Below are 18,062 nucleotides of genomic sequence, written 5' to 3'. Positions count from 1 at the left end.
CGGCACGCGGCTCTCCCGGCAGAGGAAAAGCCAAACTCCCTGGCTGTCCCTCTCCTCTAGGTGTTCTACTAAACCTCGGGTGAACAGTCTCTCCTGCGTGCGGGGCTGCGTTCTCCTGGCCAAGGGGAAAGTGCCGAAGGCTTTAGTGAAAGGTGAAGTTTCTCGGTGTTTTTTGCCCAGATGTTGGGAGAGGCCGATAGCCATGTGCCCTGCGGCTGGGTGTGCCGCGGTTTAAGAACCGCACTTCATAAACATGTTCCTAAGCTGGGGGAGATCAAGGAAAGCAAAATTGTATAGGGAGTCTCGATACCATTTATTAAACCGGTTGGGATATTTATCAACGCTTGGTACATATAAAACCACTTTGGACAAGCAGATGCAACACAGGGACAGACTGATCCTTTACTGTGGATTTTTCTTACCAAGGAACAAAATCTTGAACCTGTGTCTCCCTGAGATGCGTCTGTAAGATTCAGCAACTAAATCCTGCACCTAGCGTCATTATCTGCCCCAAGGATGGTGATTCACCACTGTTACAGCTCCAGCTGGAAAGCTCTGTAATGGACAGGTGGACCAGTCCCCCTCAAGGGGGGGAGCAGTCCCCCTCAAGAAAGATGTGAGCTAAGTCTCAGGTCTGTTGCTACAGAAGTGCTCTATCCCTTCCCCTATCTCATATTAAAGGCATCACTCCTCCTGTTAACCATCATCAGGTTTTTAAGTCTCCAGAAGGTTTAGGTAGGGACTTAAACCCAGGATACTATGTTGTGGTCTGAGTACATCCCAAATGGACACCTACCTTAGACCATGTGTGGCCCTTGGAGCTCCTCCTCCCTCTGAGTTTTGCAGGGCCTTTTTCTGAGGCACACAGTTCTCCCCATACCTCCTGGGGCCAGATGCTGAGCTTGCCTGCACCCTGGAGGTGCAGATATGTCCTGAACACTCCAAGGACAGTGAAACACAGTAGCACCATAGGTCCACAATAATTGCACAGTGGAGGAGCCTTATAACAGCAAGGTATAGGACATAAATTTTGCATTGCTGTAGATTTTCATGTGCTACTTTCTTGGTTTGAGGGATGAAGTAATTGCTTGATGCTGATTGAGGAGCAGCACCAAGAAATAAAATATCAATAACCTACTTAGCAGCTGTTTAACGGGATCTTTCTTCTTGTTAACCACAATCTACCTTGAAAAATCTTAAGAGAAAGAAATGCATTCAGTATTTTTCTGGGGCTTTGAAAAGTGTTTTATGTCTAGGTTTTCTATTAATAGATCCATTAGTGAATGCATACTTGTCCCTAAATGAGAAGCATAAAGGTAGTGAAAGATTATGTCTTCTCAAGAGGGGTAAGTCTGTCCCCACAGACTGGGTTTGTACCTCATGAGTTTGCTTCATTTTCCAGAATTCAACGATCAAAACCTCAGAGAATACGTCTCAGCTGAGATTCACTGTCTCCATTTGCATGGTGGCAGCAGAATCACATGTTCTGAGATTAATAGGCCCAAGATACCCTTAGGTCTGTGACACTGGGTCTCAAAATCTTAACAGCTCATGGAATTTTAGCATTATCGTGACTATGCAGCATTAATGGTGCCACCTGGATCCCCAGCATTGCTGTTCAGTGAGCAGACCACGAATGAATGTTTATAGTCCTTTCCCTGACCTGTATACATTTTAATGTTTTAAACTGGACTGTGTGAGAAGTGATGTGCCAAGTTTGGAAGTGTCTGTATACCTTAAATAAACAATGCAGAAAAGCCACTCCAACCCAAATCAAACGAACCATGCAGTAGTCCAACTGGTCACTTCCCCACCCCCATCACAAGCACACACCCCTCCAGAAGTGTTGCCAAGAAATTAGTCAGACACGTAAGCCCTCTGGAGATCTGAGGCATCCTTATCCCTGTCTGGAGCTGTGAAATATGACATGGCATTCAAAACTCTTCAGTCTCTCAAGTTAAAGCTGTGCTGATAAAATGCCACACTGATTCCCTCCTACGTGAAAGTCAGAAATATTTGGGTCTGAATTGCAGCTTATCCCACTGTTACTGAAGGAGTAACTTACATGTAACAGGTCCCTAACAAGACAGCTGGTGAGGGACCCAAGAAACAGGCATGGAGGATTCAGTATGTACTGTCTCACTGATTTCCATACTAGGTATGCTCTGCTTGCCAATAAAACCAGCAGTTCCAAAAAAAGTCTATTTCTCAGATCTTCCCATCTTTTTCCTGACAGGGGCAGGAGATTTGGAAAGTAAATGCTGCCTTTGGATGCAGCTACACTTTTTGCACTGAGATCGTGCCCTTGCTGAAGCAGCTGGTGTATTCTACAGAGAGCTCATCTTCCAACAAGGCAAAAGAAGGAGGGCAGCAGGGTTTGGTAATCAGGGCACAAGCACACCACTGGTAGGTACTAGAAATAATACCATTTGTAAACTGTCCATATATATAAACATCAAATTAGCACTTTGAGGTGCCCTATTTCATGGGAGATTTGAACTAAAATTGGTAAAGGTCTGTCCTCTGGAAATGCTGTCTGTGTTTTGTGGAACATGAATACATCTCTGGCTCCATGAAGCGCTGAAAACCAGCAACAATCTAGGGCAAAGTCAGCCATGGAAAAATAGTGCCTGTAAAGCGGGAAGCTACCCTAAGTACTTAATCTAGTATCACAGAATGACCTATATTTTTTCCACTGAACCTTCTAAAAAGGCAAACGGTTTTGTTTCATGACTTAAGTTCATACATGACCTTAGATTAGAAACACAGTTATCTTCTAGTTGTGTATTTTTGTGGATAATTGAACATTTATGGTAAATTGAGCAGACACACAACCCCTTCCCCCAAGGCTGATTTTTGGTACTTCTGAAAAAGCTCCTGGAGATTGATTTTTAAGTGCTAAACCACTGATGGTTTCTGGAAAGCGCAGGACCACAGAACCAATGCAATGCTAGACCTGAATTCACATTTTGCTGAAGAGCCTGTACAGCTCTAGGCTGTTGTGCTACCTGCAGTAATAACTGTGCTTTTATAAAGGGCAAACAACAAGTATTTTAGTATGAGAACTGTTCAAGTAAGTTTTAATAGAGTGCACCAGTGAATCAAGATGACTTGCATCAGATTTTGTTTCAATGAACATCAGATTTTTAAAAAAAATTAAAAAAGAAAAGGGGCTACAGTTTTTTTCTTTCCAAATACCACCCTTTTTCTAAGGCAACAATACACGTTCATTTCCGAACATAACTGTTACATAGGAAAACTACATCACAGTACAGTATGTAAAGTCCATCTCGGTCAAGAAGCCATTAGAGAATGGCACATTTACTACACTTACAGCCTTCTAACTTAGGGTTACAGAGTTGACCACAGCTTTTTTTTTAGTTTTTATTTTTTAAAGTGACAATTTCTTAATGAACTTTCTATTCTTCACAAAAGTGTGCAGATGGGGCCCATATATTGATATTACAGTAATTACGACATTAAATAACATTGCACAACCAACCTCTATGGTTAATTCAGTACAAAAGAACAAGTATTAAAATGTACCAGTACTAGTGGTTTTACATAGTTTATAATCATTAATTATGAAGGAAAAAAATGTGGGGCTTTTTTTTTTCTTTTCTGTAGGCAAATGCCTAATTACAAAGCTGCACATTACAGGCATAATGATGTGGAATAAATACAGGAAATCTGGTAAAAAACACAAACAGGTTACATGGGAACAAACTGTACAACCACAAAGGCATAAATCAACAATTTATCATTATAAACAATGTATGTTTAGCTGTAAAATATTACATGGAATTGCATGTACTCTTTGGGGGCACATGCTCCAAAAGCCAAGCTAATTCCTGAGGTGGTATTATTAACTTATACAATTGGTCAACACGTCAGATTATCTTGTGCTATTAAACAGTCCCAATGTTAATATATATCCATAAAATGGAATTTGTAGTATTTTGAAGGCAGCAAACAAGTGATATTTTACACCATTATATTCAAATAAAATAATTCTGGTTCTCTGTTTTGGTGCTACATTTGTTAATGGGTCATGGGAGTAAGCACTGGAATTTGCAGACAGAACATCACTTACGCCTGGTTTCTCTTCCCCCACAGCTCTGAGCTGGCCCAAGGCAGAACAAAATTTCTAAACTGTAAGTGCCAACACTGTAAACAAGTTTGTCTTTTTTTTTTTTTTTTTTTTTTAACTAAACACCATCCAATAAGAGCCAAAGATAAGCAGGAACAGTCTCATGTAGAACAAAAGACAATTATTCACTGACTTTTGGTTCAGATCATGAACAACCTTTAAATAATTAAAAATGGTCATGCTACAGTTGTGAAAACTAGTTTTGTGCATTTGACTCAGGACACAATTTTTAAAAAAAACACATGGTAGAGGTAAGACTTATAAAACCCACCAAAAATGTAAATGATAGGGAAGAACTTTTCCAACTCAAAGCATGAAACATACATTCCTGTGCAGAAATCTAGACAACTATACAAGATCTGAATTTAAGCAGTCATCTTTTTATTATACAACTCTATGAACATAAAATGAACAGAATGCTCTATATACTTACCTGTACATGTGAACATAACTTCTTTAGCTACAGTTATTTAATATAGGTCATACTGGATTTAACTTTACAATTCTGAATAACTATGTATAACCTTATTGCAATAAGGGCAATTTCTACATGGGGAGTTTCACAGGCCAATCACATTAGGCGTAACCAGTACATTCAAAGTGTAGATCATGTATGAATCTTCCCTGATCCCAAAGAATTTAGGTTTTCTTTACAGCTTAAGCTCATTTGCTATCTTGGATGCAATGTTCTTGAATGCGATAGAAGTCCCAGATATTCTCTTGAAACGCACCCCATTGAGTGATAATCGTGGCAGTTTGCAGACTTCCATCTCCCACTGAACAAGGCTATCTTGTCGTGCATCACCGTGAACACAGAAGAGCAAAAACCTCTCTTTTTGTTCGTAATCACAGTTATTAGCATCTAACACTTTCCGAATCTCTCTCATCATATCGTTCGGGTCCATAGAACTAGTGGTCTTCATACTCCACGTGAACCGCAAGGAGCGTGGCTTCGAATCTTTGATATCCTCCTTCTCTCTGTCTTTTGGCTCCCCAGAAACACTCCTGGAACAAGTGACATACACAACAGTCAAAACCAAAAGCAGTATAACCAAGAGGTAGAAGAGAAATACAGTTCTTGAACAGAGGTTTCTAAACTGCAATTCACATGCCACTAGTCACACGCAATCCGATTCAAAAAGTTACATGGATACTTCTGGAACAGTTGAGCCCAATCTCCTGCACGTGCGTGCTTCAGCATAGCAAAGCAAGTTTGGAAACCCCTGTTCTGCAACGTTCTGATGACATGTGCAATGGGAACTGCAGCAGACACACGTTACTCCATACTGCTCCAAAGAAAGTGGAATCTATGTAAAAGCATGACTGAAGTTCTGCTGATTTCATGATCTGGAGCATGCCATACACCAACAAAACTGAAGTTGAAGGACACAATCCTGAAGCATAAATCATACTGTAAAAGCAGCAGAGGAAGAAATCCCATCCTGCGATTCACAAGTCCTCAGTTAATTCCCTCCCTTTTTTCCCCCCTCCCCTCTTTTCCACATTTTCCCTCTTTTGCATTTATGATGTATTTTTGACCTCTCTCTGTGTCAAACAACCTTATAATAATAATGTGTTTTATTTTAACTAATGAAGCAGAATTTTGTGCTGTAATTTGGTTGTAAACAGCAGCTTTTCACAGAAGAAAAAGCGACGTGTAGAGACGAAGTGTTTTATTTGAGACAATGACTTGGATAAAATTGCAAGGGAGTAATCTCCAATTAATGTTCTCAGTCTGATGCTTCCTTACCGAACAGATTATTTATTCCATTGTGGAAAGCATTTTGAGAAACAGCACTAATTATTTTAAGTAATTCAGCTGTATCTGTTCCTGTCCCAAGTACCCATGATGCTGATGCCTCCCCATCCATCTCTGGGGAAAGGTGCTGCTCTCATTTTGGTAGTCTATAAACCGTCATTACCCAGAGAGGAGTCAAAACAGGCATTTTTAATTTAACTTTCAGTGTAATCCCCAGAGAACCACATCGATATTAAGGGATAGAGCATGGCAGGGATAAGATCTCAAATGACTTTTTTAGCCCGAAACAGACACTGTAGGATGACAAAAAGCAGAAAAAGCTAGAGAATGAAAGCAAGAGCTGAAAGCAACTTCACACTTTGTTTCATTTGAACACTTAATTAATCTGTTTTCCCTTTCCATTTCCAGAATTTGACAGCTAATAGACTTTCAGTTGAAAAGGGCTAACTTAGATAAATGCGTTATGTATTATACAGTGTCTCCTGTCAAGAACATGCTGTTTGTTTTTTTTAAATAGAGGATTTCTATTTTGAAAACTAAGTCGATGCTTTTCGTAAGTGACCAGTTTAGAATGCAAACTACAATGCCTGTTCATTAGAGAGCAGAAAAATAAAGAGCTATGCACTGTGCTTAAGCACACCAAAAATGCAGAACCAAATGCTGAAACATGGCAATAAGAGCAGATATACTTGGAAATGAGCATATAAAGGAATGTTTTATTATTAACAAAGCATCTATAGATTTGTGTACAGCAGTTGCCATACAAATTCAATATTTGGCAGTCACCACACCTTTTGTCTGAATGTCACTTGTTTTATTTCTCAGTGCAAGCAACATTCATTTCTCAGGGACTATAAGGGGTTTACTTCTGGCAAACAGTGGCTTTACTATTGGGCACAGTATGTAACTATAGTCAAAATTTAATAGATACATATACACAGACAGATACACAAACTATATTACATTTTCCACTGAAACCAAAAGTAAACACCATTAAAAATTTGTAAGTCAAAACATTATTTTAAGTGCCTGCATGATTGGTTAACTCCTGCAGGGGGCTTTATTATTCAAAGGAATATGCTTACATAAAGTTTTATAGTAAATACTTCGCAAGAAAGCAGAAATGAAGGGTATAAAGGACCTCACCAAAACCCCCTCCCCCCAAATGAAAAACATTTTTGAAATACAGATTACTTAAGCACTATTCTATTTTACATCCTGATTAGAAGTCTGTAAGAAATCACTTAAACCTTGATGCGAAAGACCTAAGAGCGAAGTATTAATAGTGACTCCTCACCTTGAGGTGTCAGTTCTGCCACTGGCTTCGCCTTCACTTGGATCCCTCAAAACAAAGTTAAGGTTGAGATTCAATGATAAAGGTGAAAAATAAAAGTTAAGAAAACCTACACCTAGAACATTGTTAAATAGCTACTGAAGGAAAAAAAATAAAAAAAAAAATCAGTATAATAATGTCAAGCCTAATACTGTTTAATAGTCTTCTCACAGCTGCAATTTATTTCCCTTTATGATCATACCTTCACTTCTTTCAGCTTTGACATGTAATTGTATAAATTTTTTTTTTTCAAACTAATGGCACACTTAACACATTGTTCCCAACCTACTGCAGGTAGAGCAATGGCCTCATGTAATTCCAGCAAGCACAGAGGAGCAGTAAGTCAAGGTGGTCCAGGGGGGCTCCACTCTGCACCCTTGCGGGTCAGGCCTTTATCCCTCAGTCCTGATCCTGAAAGCACTTCGGGACGTGCCCATGCTTAAGCACACTCAAGTAATTAACCATAAGATGTGCCTAAAAGGTTGTGAGACCAAACGTTTGGAGCTCAATTCAGAACTCGAATTTCTTGCTTGAACATCTGCTTAGCTTTAAGGAAATCAGCTGTTATACTGAGTTCAGTAAGATTACTGGTGAGCTTGAGGTTAAGCATATCTTAATCTAGTTGAATTAGAGCTGTGCTTTACAAGGAACTGTTTTATATTATGTCTTTTTAGTATGAAACAACTTGAAATATATCCACAGCACAAGCCACCTACATATGTACCTAGTGCTGCTGTACAAACATTTTAGCACCTAATTTCAATAGCTAATTAAATACCTTCGAAACACAAATACTTCAGTAACTAACTTCAGGGAAGTATCACATGACATAAACCACTGATTCAAAATGCTTCAATACTCTAACCACTAAACATTCCCATTATGCATTTATTTTATATACTTACCAGAAGAGGCATTTACCTTTGCCAAAAGTTAGTAAAAAAAGTCTTTCATGACCCCTTCTAGTCAAAGAGTGCTTTAAAGCATTATTTCCTGAACAGTACAGAAGTTAAAAGGCATGCAGTTATGTGATCCAAATAAAAGAACAGCAAAAAATAAACCCCCGGAACCTCCACCCATGTAATCCCAGCAACTAAGGCTCAAATAACCCAAATGTAAAAAAATAAAACCACGACAAAACACTCCACCGTCACCAGCAACAAACACACACCCTACAAAGCCTTTATTATAGGAAAATACACTTTTAACAGCCTAAAATAAAATAAGAAATTGCATAAAAACCTTCTATAATAAAGATACATTGTTGCATTTTAAATTTAAGACATGTTAATTCTAAACACCTAGTTCACAATTATTTTAATATTGTAGTTTAATATAATGAAAATATTCTTTGATTTGACTCTTCAAAAAAAATTCAAGATGCCATTCCTTGCAAGTAACAATGAGCTATAATGCAAAAACCAACCTGTGCTCTTGAAACTGATTAGCTGCTCAACAGAAAATACCTTTCTCTCCATCTAGAAATCTATACTGACACAGTTGACTAACATTGCTATAACTTTTTTTCCTCTTTAAAAAAAAAGAGAACAATTATCTCCTTGCAACTATGTAAGTGCTGGAGATACCAATAATGGAGGATTATAGTCCTGTATATTCAGGTTTCTGAAAAAAGAAAATTCATATACTTTTTTTTTTAGGTCATCATAGGAGGTATTAGCCACACACTGATGCACTATCAGCTGACCAGGTGATAACAATTTAATGAGAAACATCCCTGCATTTCTACCTTTCTTTTCCCCCTGCAGGACCACCTTATGCAATTCATGATGTTTTACTTACAAATTTACAACTACTAGCTTAACCTAGCTTTTTATCCCCTACACACAAATGACAGAATTCAGTACATAACAGCATGATTCTGCAAGGGAAATAGAGATTTCTAGTGTGTAATTGCGTTGTAAATCTGACAATGATGCAGTATGGACACATTCATAAATAGGCTTAAGAATTATTAGTAAATCCCTGTTAGAAAGAGGCAAACTCAAAATTAAGTGCCCTTTTGGGAAAGTTCCTGTGACTGCTAAGTCAACAGTCACTTGATATTAAATGCTATCTTTGAAAAGCTTTCCCAGCACCTCTCCTCACACTATTACTGCTGTTAGCATCATCATAGCAATGAATGCAGATCCAGGATGTATGAGTTTTCTTCTTTCAGAATTCTGAACTTACATTTGGAGAAGCTAGTGACATAATATAAGAGGCTGTATGATACTGAAATATTATCTCCAGATATCCAGGCTTTTGCCTGCTTCTGAGCTTCTCATTTATTCACCTATTTTAGAATAGGCGAAATAATTTTACACCTATTCCTTCCAAGCACAGCAATAAACTCATTGTAAATATAGAACTTGCAACAAACCGCATCCAGTTAAAAAAGTACTGTTAACATTAAATAATGACTCATTTTGAAGTCACTGTTTTCAGTACTTAAATTGATTTCATTTTAACTTAATTGTAACGTCTTTGTATTTTAGCTGTAAGCAAGAGCAAAAACCCCTTTTGAGCAGCATTCTCTTTAAGATAAAGAAGCAGAATAGCTGGTGAAACATTATGATTAAAATATACACAGAGAAGTAAAACAAAGCAGATTCTGGAAGGAATACACAAACCAAGGAACATTCTAACTAAATTTACATTTATTTCAGTCTTAAACTGAAAATTCTCAAAGAGTTCGCAATTTTGGCCCTGCATAAAGGCTGGGCTCTTTTGATTTTTCTCTTAAAAATCGAGGTACTAACCTGCGAACAAACTTTGAAGTTATCTTGCTTATTATACCCGTTGATGTCCCTCTTCTAGCATGTGCAAAAGCACTGGTTTCATGGGATGGTGAGGCAGGTGGTCCATTGTAAGTGGCATTACGCCGCTCCCTTAGCTGCTCACCATGGAAAGTGCTTCGACTTGAGCTCCCTCGAGGAAAGCGTGTTCGGTCTGGGGTGGTAGTGCTAATACTGTGAGCAGACGGGGAAGCAGCAGGCACTCTTTGAGTTGCACTGCTCGGAAAACAGAAGCATAAATAAAGAGAAAGACGATGCTAAAAACCCTCCCAACATGACAACCATTTCTCAAAGATAGGAAAGAAACACTGCTGTCAATTGTTTTTATTTTAAAACCTGATTCTGCAACTGATTTGCTTTTATTATTCATACTTAGAAATAATCAAGAGATATTTTCATTGGGAAATCAAAATTTTCTCGAATATTAAGAGCAGTTATAAAGAGTATACACTGATTATAGGACAAAGGAAAAAGGTAGAAAAGTCTGTAGTAAGATCTGAAAGTGTTTCCAGCCCTTTTCTGGAAAAAGGTGTTCATGAAAACCTTTAACACTTTTCTTAAGTAATCATCTAGCTGAAATAAATGTATAAAGCTATTTGGGCATTTAATAGTAAGAACAACCATACTATGGTGCTTTTAGACAGAAATGAACATAGCAATCTACAAACCTGAGAGGTTAACATTTCAGTATTTCATTTTAATTCACTGTGGTCTATGTTGCATGGTCTTGCCTACAGTAGTCAAATTTTTAACTACTTCAGTTTTCCAGAAGTTTCCAGAGGGATGCAGTTAAGGAACTTCTTTAACAGTATGCAAACATGAATAAAATCAGGCTTAAATCACCTGTAATACCCATGCTACTTGAGTAAGCTACTGCTTCAACAGAACGCAAGTTTTGATTAGATTACAAGCATATTGAGATCTACCATGAACTGAACAACAGCATTTGAAGTGCACAGCACTAAAAATTTAATCATCAATATCTTACCTTGGTCGGTAAGCTTCAGTACCATCTTTGATGGTTGGCAGTGTAACTTTGATAGGATGACCAGAGGCAGACATAGACTTTTGATGTCGAGGGCGTGTAGACACAGAGGCTACTGCAGAGCCTGCAGAAGATGTGCTGCTTGTCGACATTTCTGTTAGGCTTTTACCATGGCAGCAAGGCAGGAGTGATGGACAAATAAGAAGGGAAATGAAAGGTTAGTGTAAGACCTCTTAAATAATTTATTCTTTTTGAACACAGCAAGTGCTGATTAGATAACCAGAAGACTGAGTTCCCAGGCTCCCTCAGTCAGCTAAAGGAAAGAATCCAAAATTCTGAGAAAATTAAGTTCATTGATAAATCCATTCACTATATATGTTAAGTTAAGCTTAATCTTGGGAGGAATGAAAAGGCCTACACAAGTTATTTGAAGTAGTATAGAACGACTACAAAGAGTACATGGAAACACTGAAAAATACTGTAAAAGAAACTCACAAAAGACTTGAATAGATTGTCCTTTAATGAAGCGACTACCCTTATTTTCAAGTGAAAACAAACATCTAAAACTTGAAACATTTGGAACTGCTGTCACATTATCACTTGGAAGTGACTGGTGTTTTTAAAGGACCAATTTGTACTTCTCCTCTGGACCATCCTGGTCACTACTAAGCTGAGTCAATGCTTTCAAAGTACAGTTCCTTCTACCAGTACTTTTACTTCTCCTTCCTTAAGTGGCAAGAAAGATGAAAGCAGTGGTAAAACTATTGTGTTATTAATTTTTAAAACAAAAAATCAAATTACTTAAGGCAAACTACAGCTTTGCCTCTACAAGCAAAAGTGAAATCACATTAATAATGTATTAGCGACTGCAGTCCCAAAGCTAAATATCTGCAGCAAAGAAGTAAAGATTTCAGATGAATAATTCGATGACACAAGATGTTCAGCTACACCAAATCCAAATTCAACTGCAATGCAATGTCTTGTAGGAAAAGCAAATAATGCAACTCAGATGAAAATAATTCTTCATTTTTCAGAAATGCTCAAAGAACTGAGCACATTCATTGCACTCATGCAAAGAACAGGGATCAAGAGTCTTTAAATACTATAGAAAAAATTGAACTGCAAAATTAAAACCTCTGAAATAAAAATCCCTTCTCTTTGTAGTGTTTTTGCTATTAAATGTCTTGAAAGAAAAACCTCAGTCTTTGTGAGAGCAGAAAAAAATATTGCAGTATTTATTTTAAACCTATATGTAAATAACATGCTTATTTTCTTTCTTCTTATTAACTTTGTTCAAATATTTGAATCTATACAGAAAAATTTGGGAAGACACTTTTGAAAGCACCTATCTAATAATTTGAAATTAAATACTGAAAATTAGTGTCCTGCTTCTTAATGTACCTCCTTAAAGCACTTTAAATAGCTGTACTTCACACATTCCATAGCTTGTCATTTTACTTGAAAGAATCCTAAATTTCTTATTTCCAAAATTATATGCATCATTTAAAAATGCAAATACTATGACCGAAAACAATCTAGAAAATTAGTTTGGTTATTTCATGCTATGAATTCTTTGGTTCATTCCACCTTAACTGTTTTGTTTGAATAGCTTTAATCTTAAAAAAAACCAAACCAAAATAATAAAAAAAATCCTGTTTTGATTACTCTCCATTAAAGTTAATATTTTATTCTTCAGTCAGGTACATAGGTTAACTAACACTAAGGATGAACAAAGGACATATTTTAAAAAACAGTAACTGGCAGTGTTAAATACAATACTATTTAATAAAACATACTAAACTGAGTGTAATGAACATCCTACATAGACACAAATTGGTTACCATCAGTATGAAGTTATTATTTAGGCCAGAAAGTTACATTGATGATGATCGACAAGTTTTAACAATTTCAACTTTTTGACTGATTACAGAAGGGAATGAAAAAGGATCAGGCTATACTGCCAGACTGATCCTTCTGAAGCAATTACTTGTTAGCATAGGTACTCTACTCTGTGTTGGAAGACAATCCTTGATAATAAATGTGATTCCACAAAGAGAGGCAAAAGTTGATTGACTCATTTAGTTAAAAATTTCACCACAAACACAGAAACAGCAGTAGAAGACAAGATCAAAACACACAGCTGGACTTCATATAATTCACACTATGCTTCAAAATTGTATTGATTAATTGCATAACCTGCTGCTCCCATGCCTTGGTTCTGGTACCCAAATTAATAAGCAAGACAAGTTGAACAGTACCTGTTGTCCTTCCCATTCTGTATTGCAGAGTAGCGCTCCGAAGAGCGTTCACAAACATAAGTGTTCCTCCTCGTCATTCCACTACCAGAAAACACGTTATTCTAGAAGAAAATTAAGGCAAAAGTTAAATACTTTCTTCTAATGCATATTATGCTGTACAAAAACGTAAGCACCGGAAGCAAATCGAAACAGTGTTTCAGACATTTATTTATATTCTTAATGTCTTCAAATGTACTAGGTTAACCTGCTGACACAAATGATTTACATCACCAGTTATTTTTTCCAATAGCTCATTCACCGTCTCATTACTGCACCATTGAGAATATGCTAAGAGAAAGCAGAGAAATTTAATTTTGCTGACACTTGCTTTACTAAATATTATTATCCAACTCCCACATACTGTGCTAGTGAATTATCTGTTCTTGGGATCAACCAACCAACCTGGAATCCCAGAGAACACACGTATGGCTGGCTGAAAGGCTTCCCTGTGAGACTGCCTTGCCAACAAGGACTGCAGCCTCACAGTCTGTTGCCCCTGTCAAAGATGTTCTCAAGAGAAAAATGAAAATGCTGTTGACCTGTGTCAGTCAGTCCAGAAATTACGGCAAATAGGTCTTGTAGCAACAAATACTGTCAGGAATTTCTGTTACTTATTTCATTTTACACACACTGCAGAAAATACCTACAAAAATTCTCCTCTACCCCTACCATGCACAGATTAGCTGCTGAAGGCTTACTTTCAGTAAATGATGTACAATTCTCAGTTTTTAATATAGTACATATTGAATCTGGGGTGGGAGTGGTTGCAAAGTGCTAACATTACATACTGATGCATGCTGGCTAAAAGATTTCAAATACAGTATAGACTTGGGTACTGTAGGACATCATGAACTCTGCAAGATTTACTGTGTTTAGGTCTTCCTCACCTACAGTTTTTCAGCATTACAGGACCCCACGGTGAATAAACTGCTTCAAAGCCAATTTGTAAGGAAGATTAATTTCAGAAACAACTACTGCAGTTGTTAAACTCTTGTAAGTTAGAGTAATAGGAGAAATAGATTTAGTGGCTTATACAGTAACCATTATATGTATAGGAATCTTGTGCTGCATTTTTTGTTTAAATAGGCAAAAATAAATATAACAAGCCAAAAGCACACACACTTACACTGGTAACTGCACTGGATTTCTTTCTTTCTGGACCCACAAGTGGACTTGCAGCCATCTCTCCTTTGGATCCCACTGTAGTGCTCCCAACTTTGCGTGAGACATCCTTGTCCCAGTCTTCTTTCTGTTCACTTTCCACACTATTTGCCTGAGACCTTTTTGTGTATGACACAGCAGGAGGAATGGAGGGACCAACTGCCAAATAAAATCAGTATTAGTAAATATCTAAAAATAACCACTGCATTTTTCTCGGCCAAAATAGTCTAAATATAACTCCCTGAGTCCAAAAAAAAGCATTCGAACAACTATGATGGCAAACTCAGCCTACTAAATTGAGCTGTGAGAGCCTGTGTTCTTTTTACCCACTCTTTCTTCACAACCAATTTGCAGTTCAGAGTTAGTTCCCACTTCACATCAACACACAAACCCTAGAAGAATATTTTAATTCTAATTTTAAACCCATGCAATTTGTGCAATATTCTGAAAAAAAGGAATCTGAGGATATTTTTTGTATTATTTTTTAGTATTTTTTTTGCCACGTACCTTTTCTTCTAAATACTATGAAAGATGATTTTCCCTTGAAAACCCTAGGACTACTGTGTTTAAAAGCATGTTTATACTTGGAATAATTACAATTCTTTCCCCCTCATAATTTTTTTAAAATGCTTTGGGAAAAGTCCTCCATCAGTAGAAATTTACATTCCCTTGAAATAAAATCAAATCAGCTAATGACTTTCATAATATTGGTTACCTTTTTGGGAAATAAAATGGGGAAAATAATAATGTAAATTCGGCAGAGAAAGGAGCCAAGCATTTTAGACATATTTATAGCAATTTGATAGTTCTCTGAGAAGAATGAACCAGATGACTCACTGTGGTTCCTTCCAAACTTACCCATTCTGTGATTTAATATTTTAAACACTTACTCCTTTCTGATGTAACCACTTTCACCTGAAACTGTTTCCTGAATACTTGGCAAAATTGTTGTCTCATGGAATCAAAGAATTTGGCCCCAGCTCCAAATGTACTGATCAAAATAATGGCCCTTTGGAGCTTATCCAGACCAATATTTGCCCTTACTTCCTAAACAGAAAACATACTCAAGGTCTTATTTAGTGAGTTAACCAAGCTAAAAGTCAAAAAAAATTAAAATCTGCAAGTTACATTGATCCAGATTTACCACAGAATCTGCTCATACAGATTGACGCATCACAGCAGAGTACGATGAGATACACAACAAATGCACAGAGTGGTGGACCTGCCAGGCTCACAAAACACTGCACATTCAGAGTTTGTGTGTTACTTTACTTGCTGCAATGTCATCCCCACCATGATCACTGAATCGCCGTTGTTTCTGATTAGTCGATATACTCCGCTGGACCTTCAGGTGAGCAGGAGACTGCACAGAACTATTGTTGAGGTCACTGCTAGGACGAGATCTCTGACCCAAGTTGCTGCTGGACAAGGAATCACCGGCTTCAAACTACAAGAAAAAGAGTTTTTCAAAGCATAAACAAAATTCAACAGTACTGGTATTTTTATGGCATAACAAAACAAAGAGTTTCAATCAAGTGGTTTTTCTTAATTTAAAATAGTACCCAGAGTTGAATATTCTTCAAGATAAAATGTATCACTTCATCTGTTTAAAATGCTTTAAAAACACACAGGTAAAGTCAAGAAGTTAATGAATGCTGAAAATAAAACTAGAAGAATACTGACAGAAACAAAACCTGTGCTACTTTAAAACCTAAGCCAATGAATGGCTCCCCTTACCTTTTTTTAAAAAAAAATATTTTAAAGCCTAAGAGCATTCATAGCTTCAGAACAATTTCAAAATGCATCAGACCAAGCCAGAAGGGCTAAAAAGCAAGTACTGACTGATTCAAGGCCTCTTTATGGCCTTCAACACACCATTATAAGGTATGTAACTCAGGCATTGGCTTGTTGAAGCATAAGTTGTGAGTGAGTAGTGGAAAAGATACATATCCTCTTGCAAGCGGGTTGAGTCAAAATGATTTTAGACAGATTCCCTCAATGCTTTGCCATCACAAGGGAATTCTGGTTCAGAGATGTGGGAAAATGTGCTCAAGGATGTGCATATCAGTTCTACACAATCTTGGAGTTGAAGGAAGGCCAATGAAGCAGCAGGAAAAATTAATTGCTTCAGAAATAACGGTCTTGGTTTGATTCCTTGAAAAATCCACGTGGTCCCAAAAGATCTATAGATCCCTCTCTAGTTCCAAAACTGTAAAAAGATTTTTCTATCACCATGACTATAATGCAATTATTTACTAAATAATAAAATATACTTTAAACTATATATGAGTGAGAAAGGCTGAGCACATTTCGGAGAAATAAAGGATGTCACATCTTAAAAGTATAATTGTTGTAGTCAAATTAACTGTTTCAGATTTTACTGAAAACACACGACAGGGAGAAGACCCAGCACTTAGAAGTCATGCCACTTCAGATTAACAGCTGGCTTCTCAAAAAAGCAATTCAACGCATTTACAAGCAAACACAAAGATACTAGATTTAACTTATTTCTTCATAGGAGAACTAGCAGGATATCCAAGAAGATACAAAAAGGGAAAGACATTAATAAGTTATCAATGACAATTTTTAAAAAATGTTAAAAAATAACTAATAAAAACATCAACAACCAGAATATTCAACCCAGCCACATTTAAAGGCAAAAATATAAAATGTAAATTAGGCAGCACTTACTTCGGGTGGTTTTCTACCTAGAAGCAGATAAGTAGCCATGACTTCATCGTACTTTTGGTTTACTAAAGATTCATGGATTTCTTCTCTTGAAAAGCCCATTGTGACCATAATGTCTACAAGTAAAAAGAGCCAGATAAGTTAACAGAGCAAGTGTTTGGGTTTACTGACAACATCAGAACAGTAAATATAGAAAAAAAACAACTTATAATTTGAGGTAACTAGGACTCAACCCATAGAGGATTTTTTGCTGTGCAAAATCAAAAATGCTGACTCCTCTCTTTCATCATTATTTTCAACTTGAAAACTCTTAACTATAATATAGAACTCTAAACTAATTTATACAATATTCAGTGTTATTCAACAAATGAATAAAGCACTGGCAAATAGAAACTGAATAGCTACAGGGCAACAGTAACTTTCTCTGAACACAGAGGGAGAAAACTGTTGCCTTCAGCCTGTTGAATTCTGTAGTCTTATTTGTCTTTTGCTGGCTTGTAGACTTATGTCAGCTCAGTGAAGTCACAACAGTAGTTATAAGGAGGGCATTGTGATGGAATTACTCATTTAAATAAAAAGAATGCATTTTACTTGTTTGATGAGACTGTAGGTCAAATTCGGTAAAAGAGTTTAGTTTTGACTTAAAATACAAAATTGTCTGTGTGCATCAGATGCAACATCCTTGCAATAGTCTTACCTATTCTCTTGGTGTCATTAAAATCTGGTTCAGGCTCAGTATATGGCTTTAGTTCTTCTTCTTCATGGCCAACATTCATCCACCGATCCTTCATAATTTGCTAAGAAATGAAATGAGCTTTAGATCAACATGTTATTTACCACACCCCATTAGATCTGTGCTAGCTGGTCTGCTGAAAACCTATTTGCGCAACAATC

The 18,062-nt window shown here is 37.0% G+C and overlaps 1 protein-coding gene across 1 annotated transcript in view; it reads right to left on the bottom strand.

Annotated features, from left to right (window-relative positions):
• Positions 1-4,384: 4,384 nt before the first annotated feature.
• Positions 4,385-18,062, bottom strand: part of MARK1 (MAP/microtubule affinity-regulating kinase 1) — a 32,885-nt gene continuing 19,207 nt past the window's right edge. The window contains exons 9-17 of the mRNA XM_009080518.1: positions 17,866-17,965; positions 17,172-17,284; positions 15,774-15,927; positions 14,446-14,639; positions 13,281-13,381; positions 11,026-11,184; positions 10,002-10,253; positions 7,207-7,251; positions 4,385-5,155 (exon numbers count right to left, since the gene is read on the bottom strand). Coding sequence (XP_009078766.1) covers positions 4,801-5,155; positions 7,207-7,251; positions 10,002-10,253; positions 11,026-11,184; positions 13,281-13,381; positions 14,446-14,639; positions 15,774-15,927; positions 17,172-17,284; positions 17,866-17,965 — 1,473 coding nt within the window. The 3' untranslated portion in view covers positions 4,385-4,800. The remainder of the gene's footprint in view (positions 5,156-7,206; positions 7,252-10,001; positions 10,254-11,025; positions 11,185-13,280; positions 13,382-14,445; positions 14,640-15,773; positions 15,928-17,171; positions 17,285-17,865; positions 17,966-18,062) is intronic.

The sequence above is a fragment of the Acanthisitta chloris genome, unplaced genomic scaffold (assembly GCF_000695815.1).
Source record: "Acanthisitta chloris isolate BGI_N310 unplaced genomic scaffold, ASM69581v1 scaffold218, whole genome shotgun sequence".
Classification (NCBI taxonomy): domain Eukaryota; kingdom Metazoa; phylum Chordata; class Aves; order Passeriformes; family Acanthisittidae; genus Acanthisitta; species Acanthisitta chloris.
Note: the sequence above shows the minus strand (reverse complement) of the source record. Positions and strands in the feature narration are given on the sequence as shown.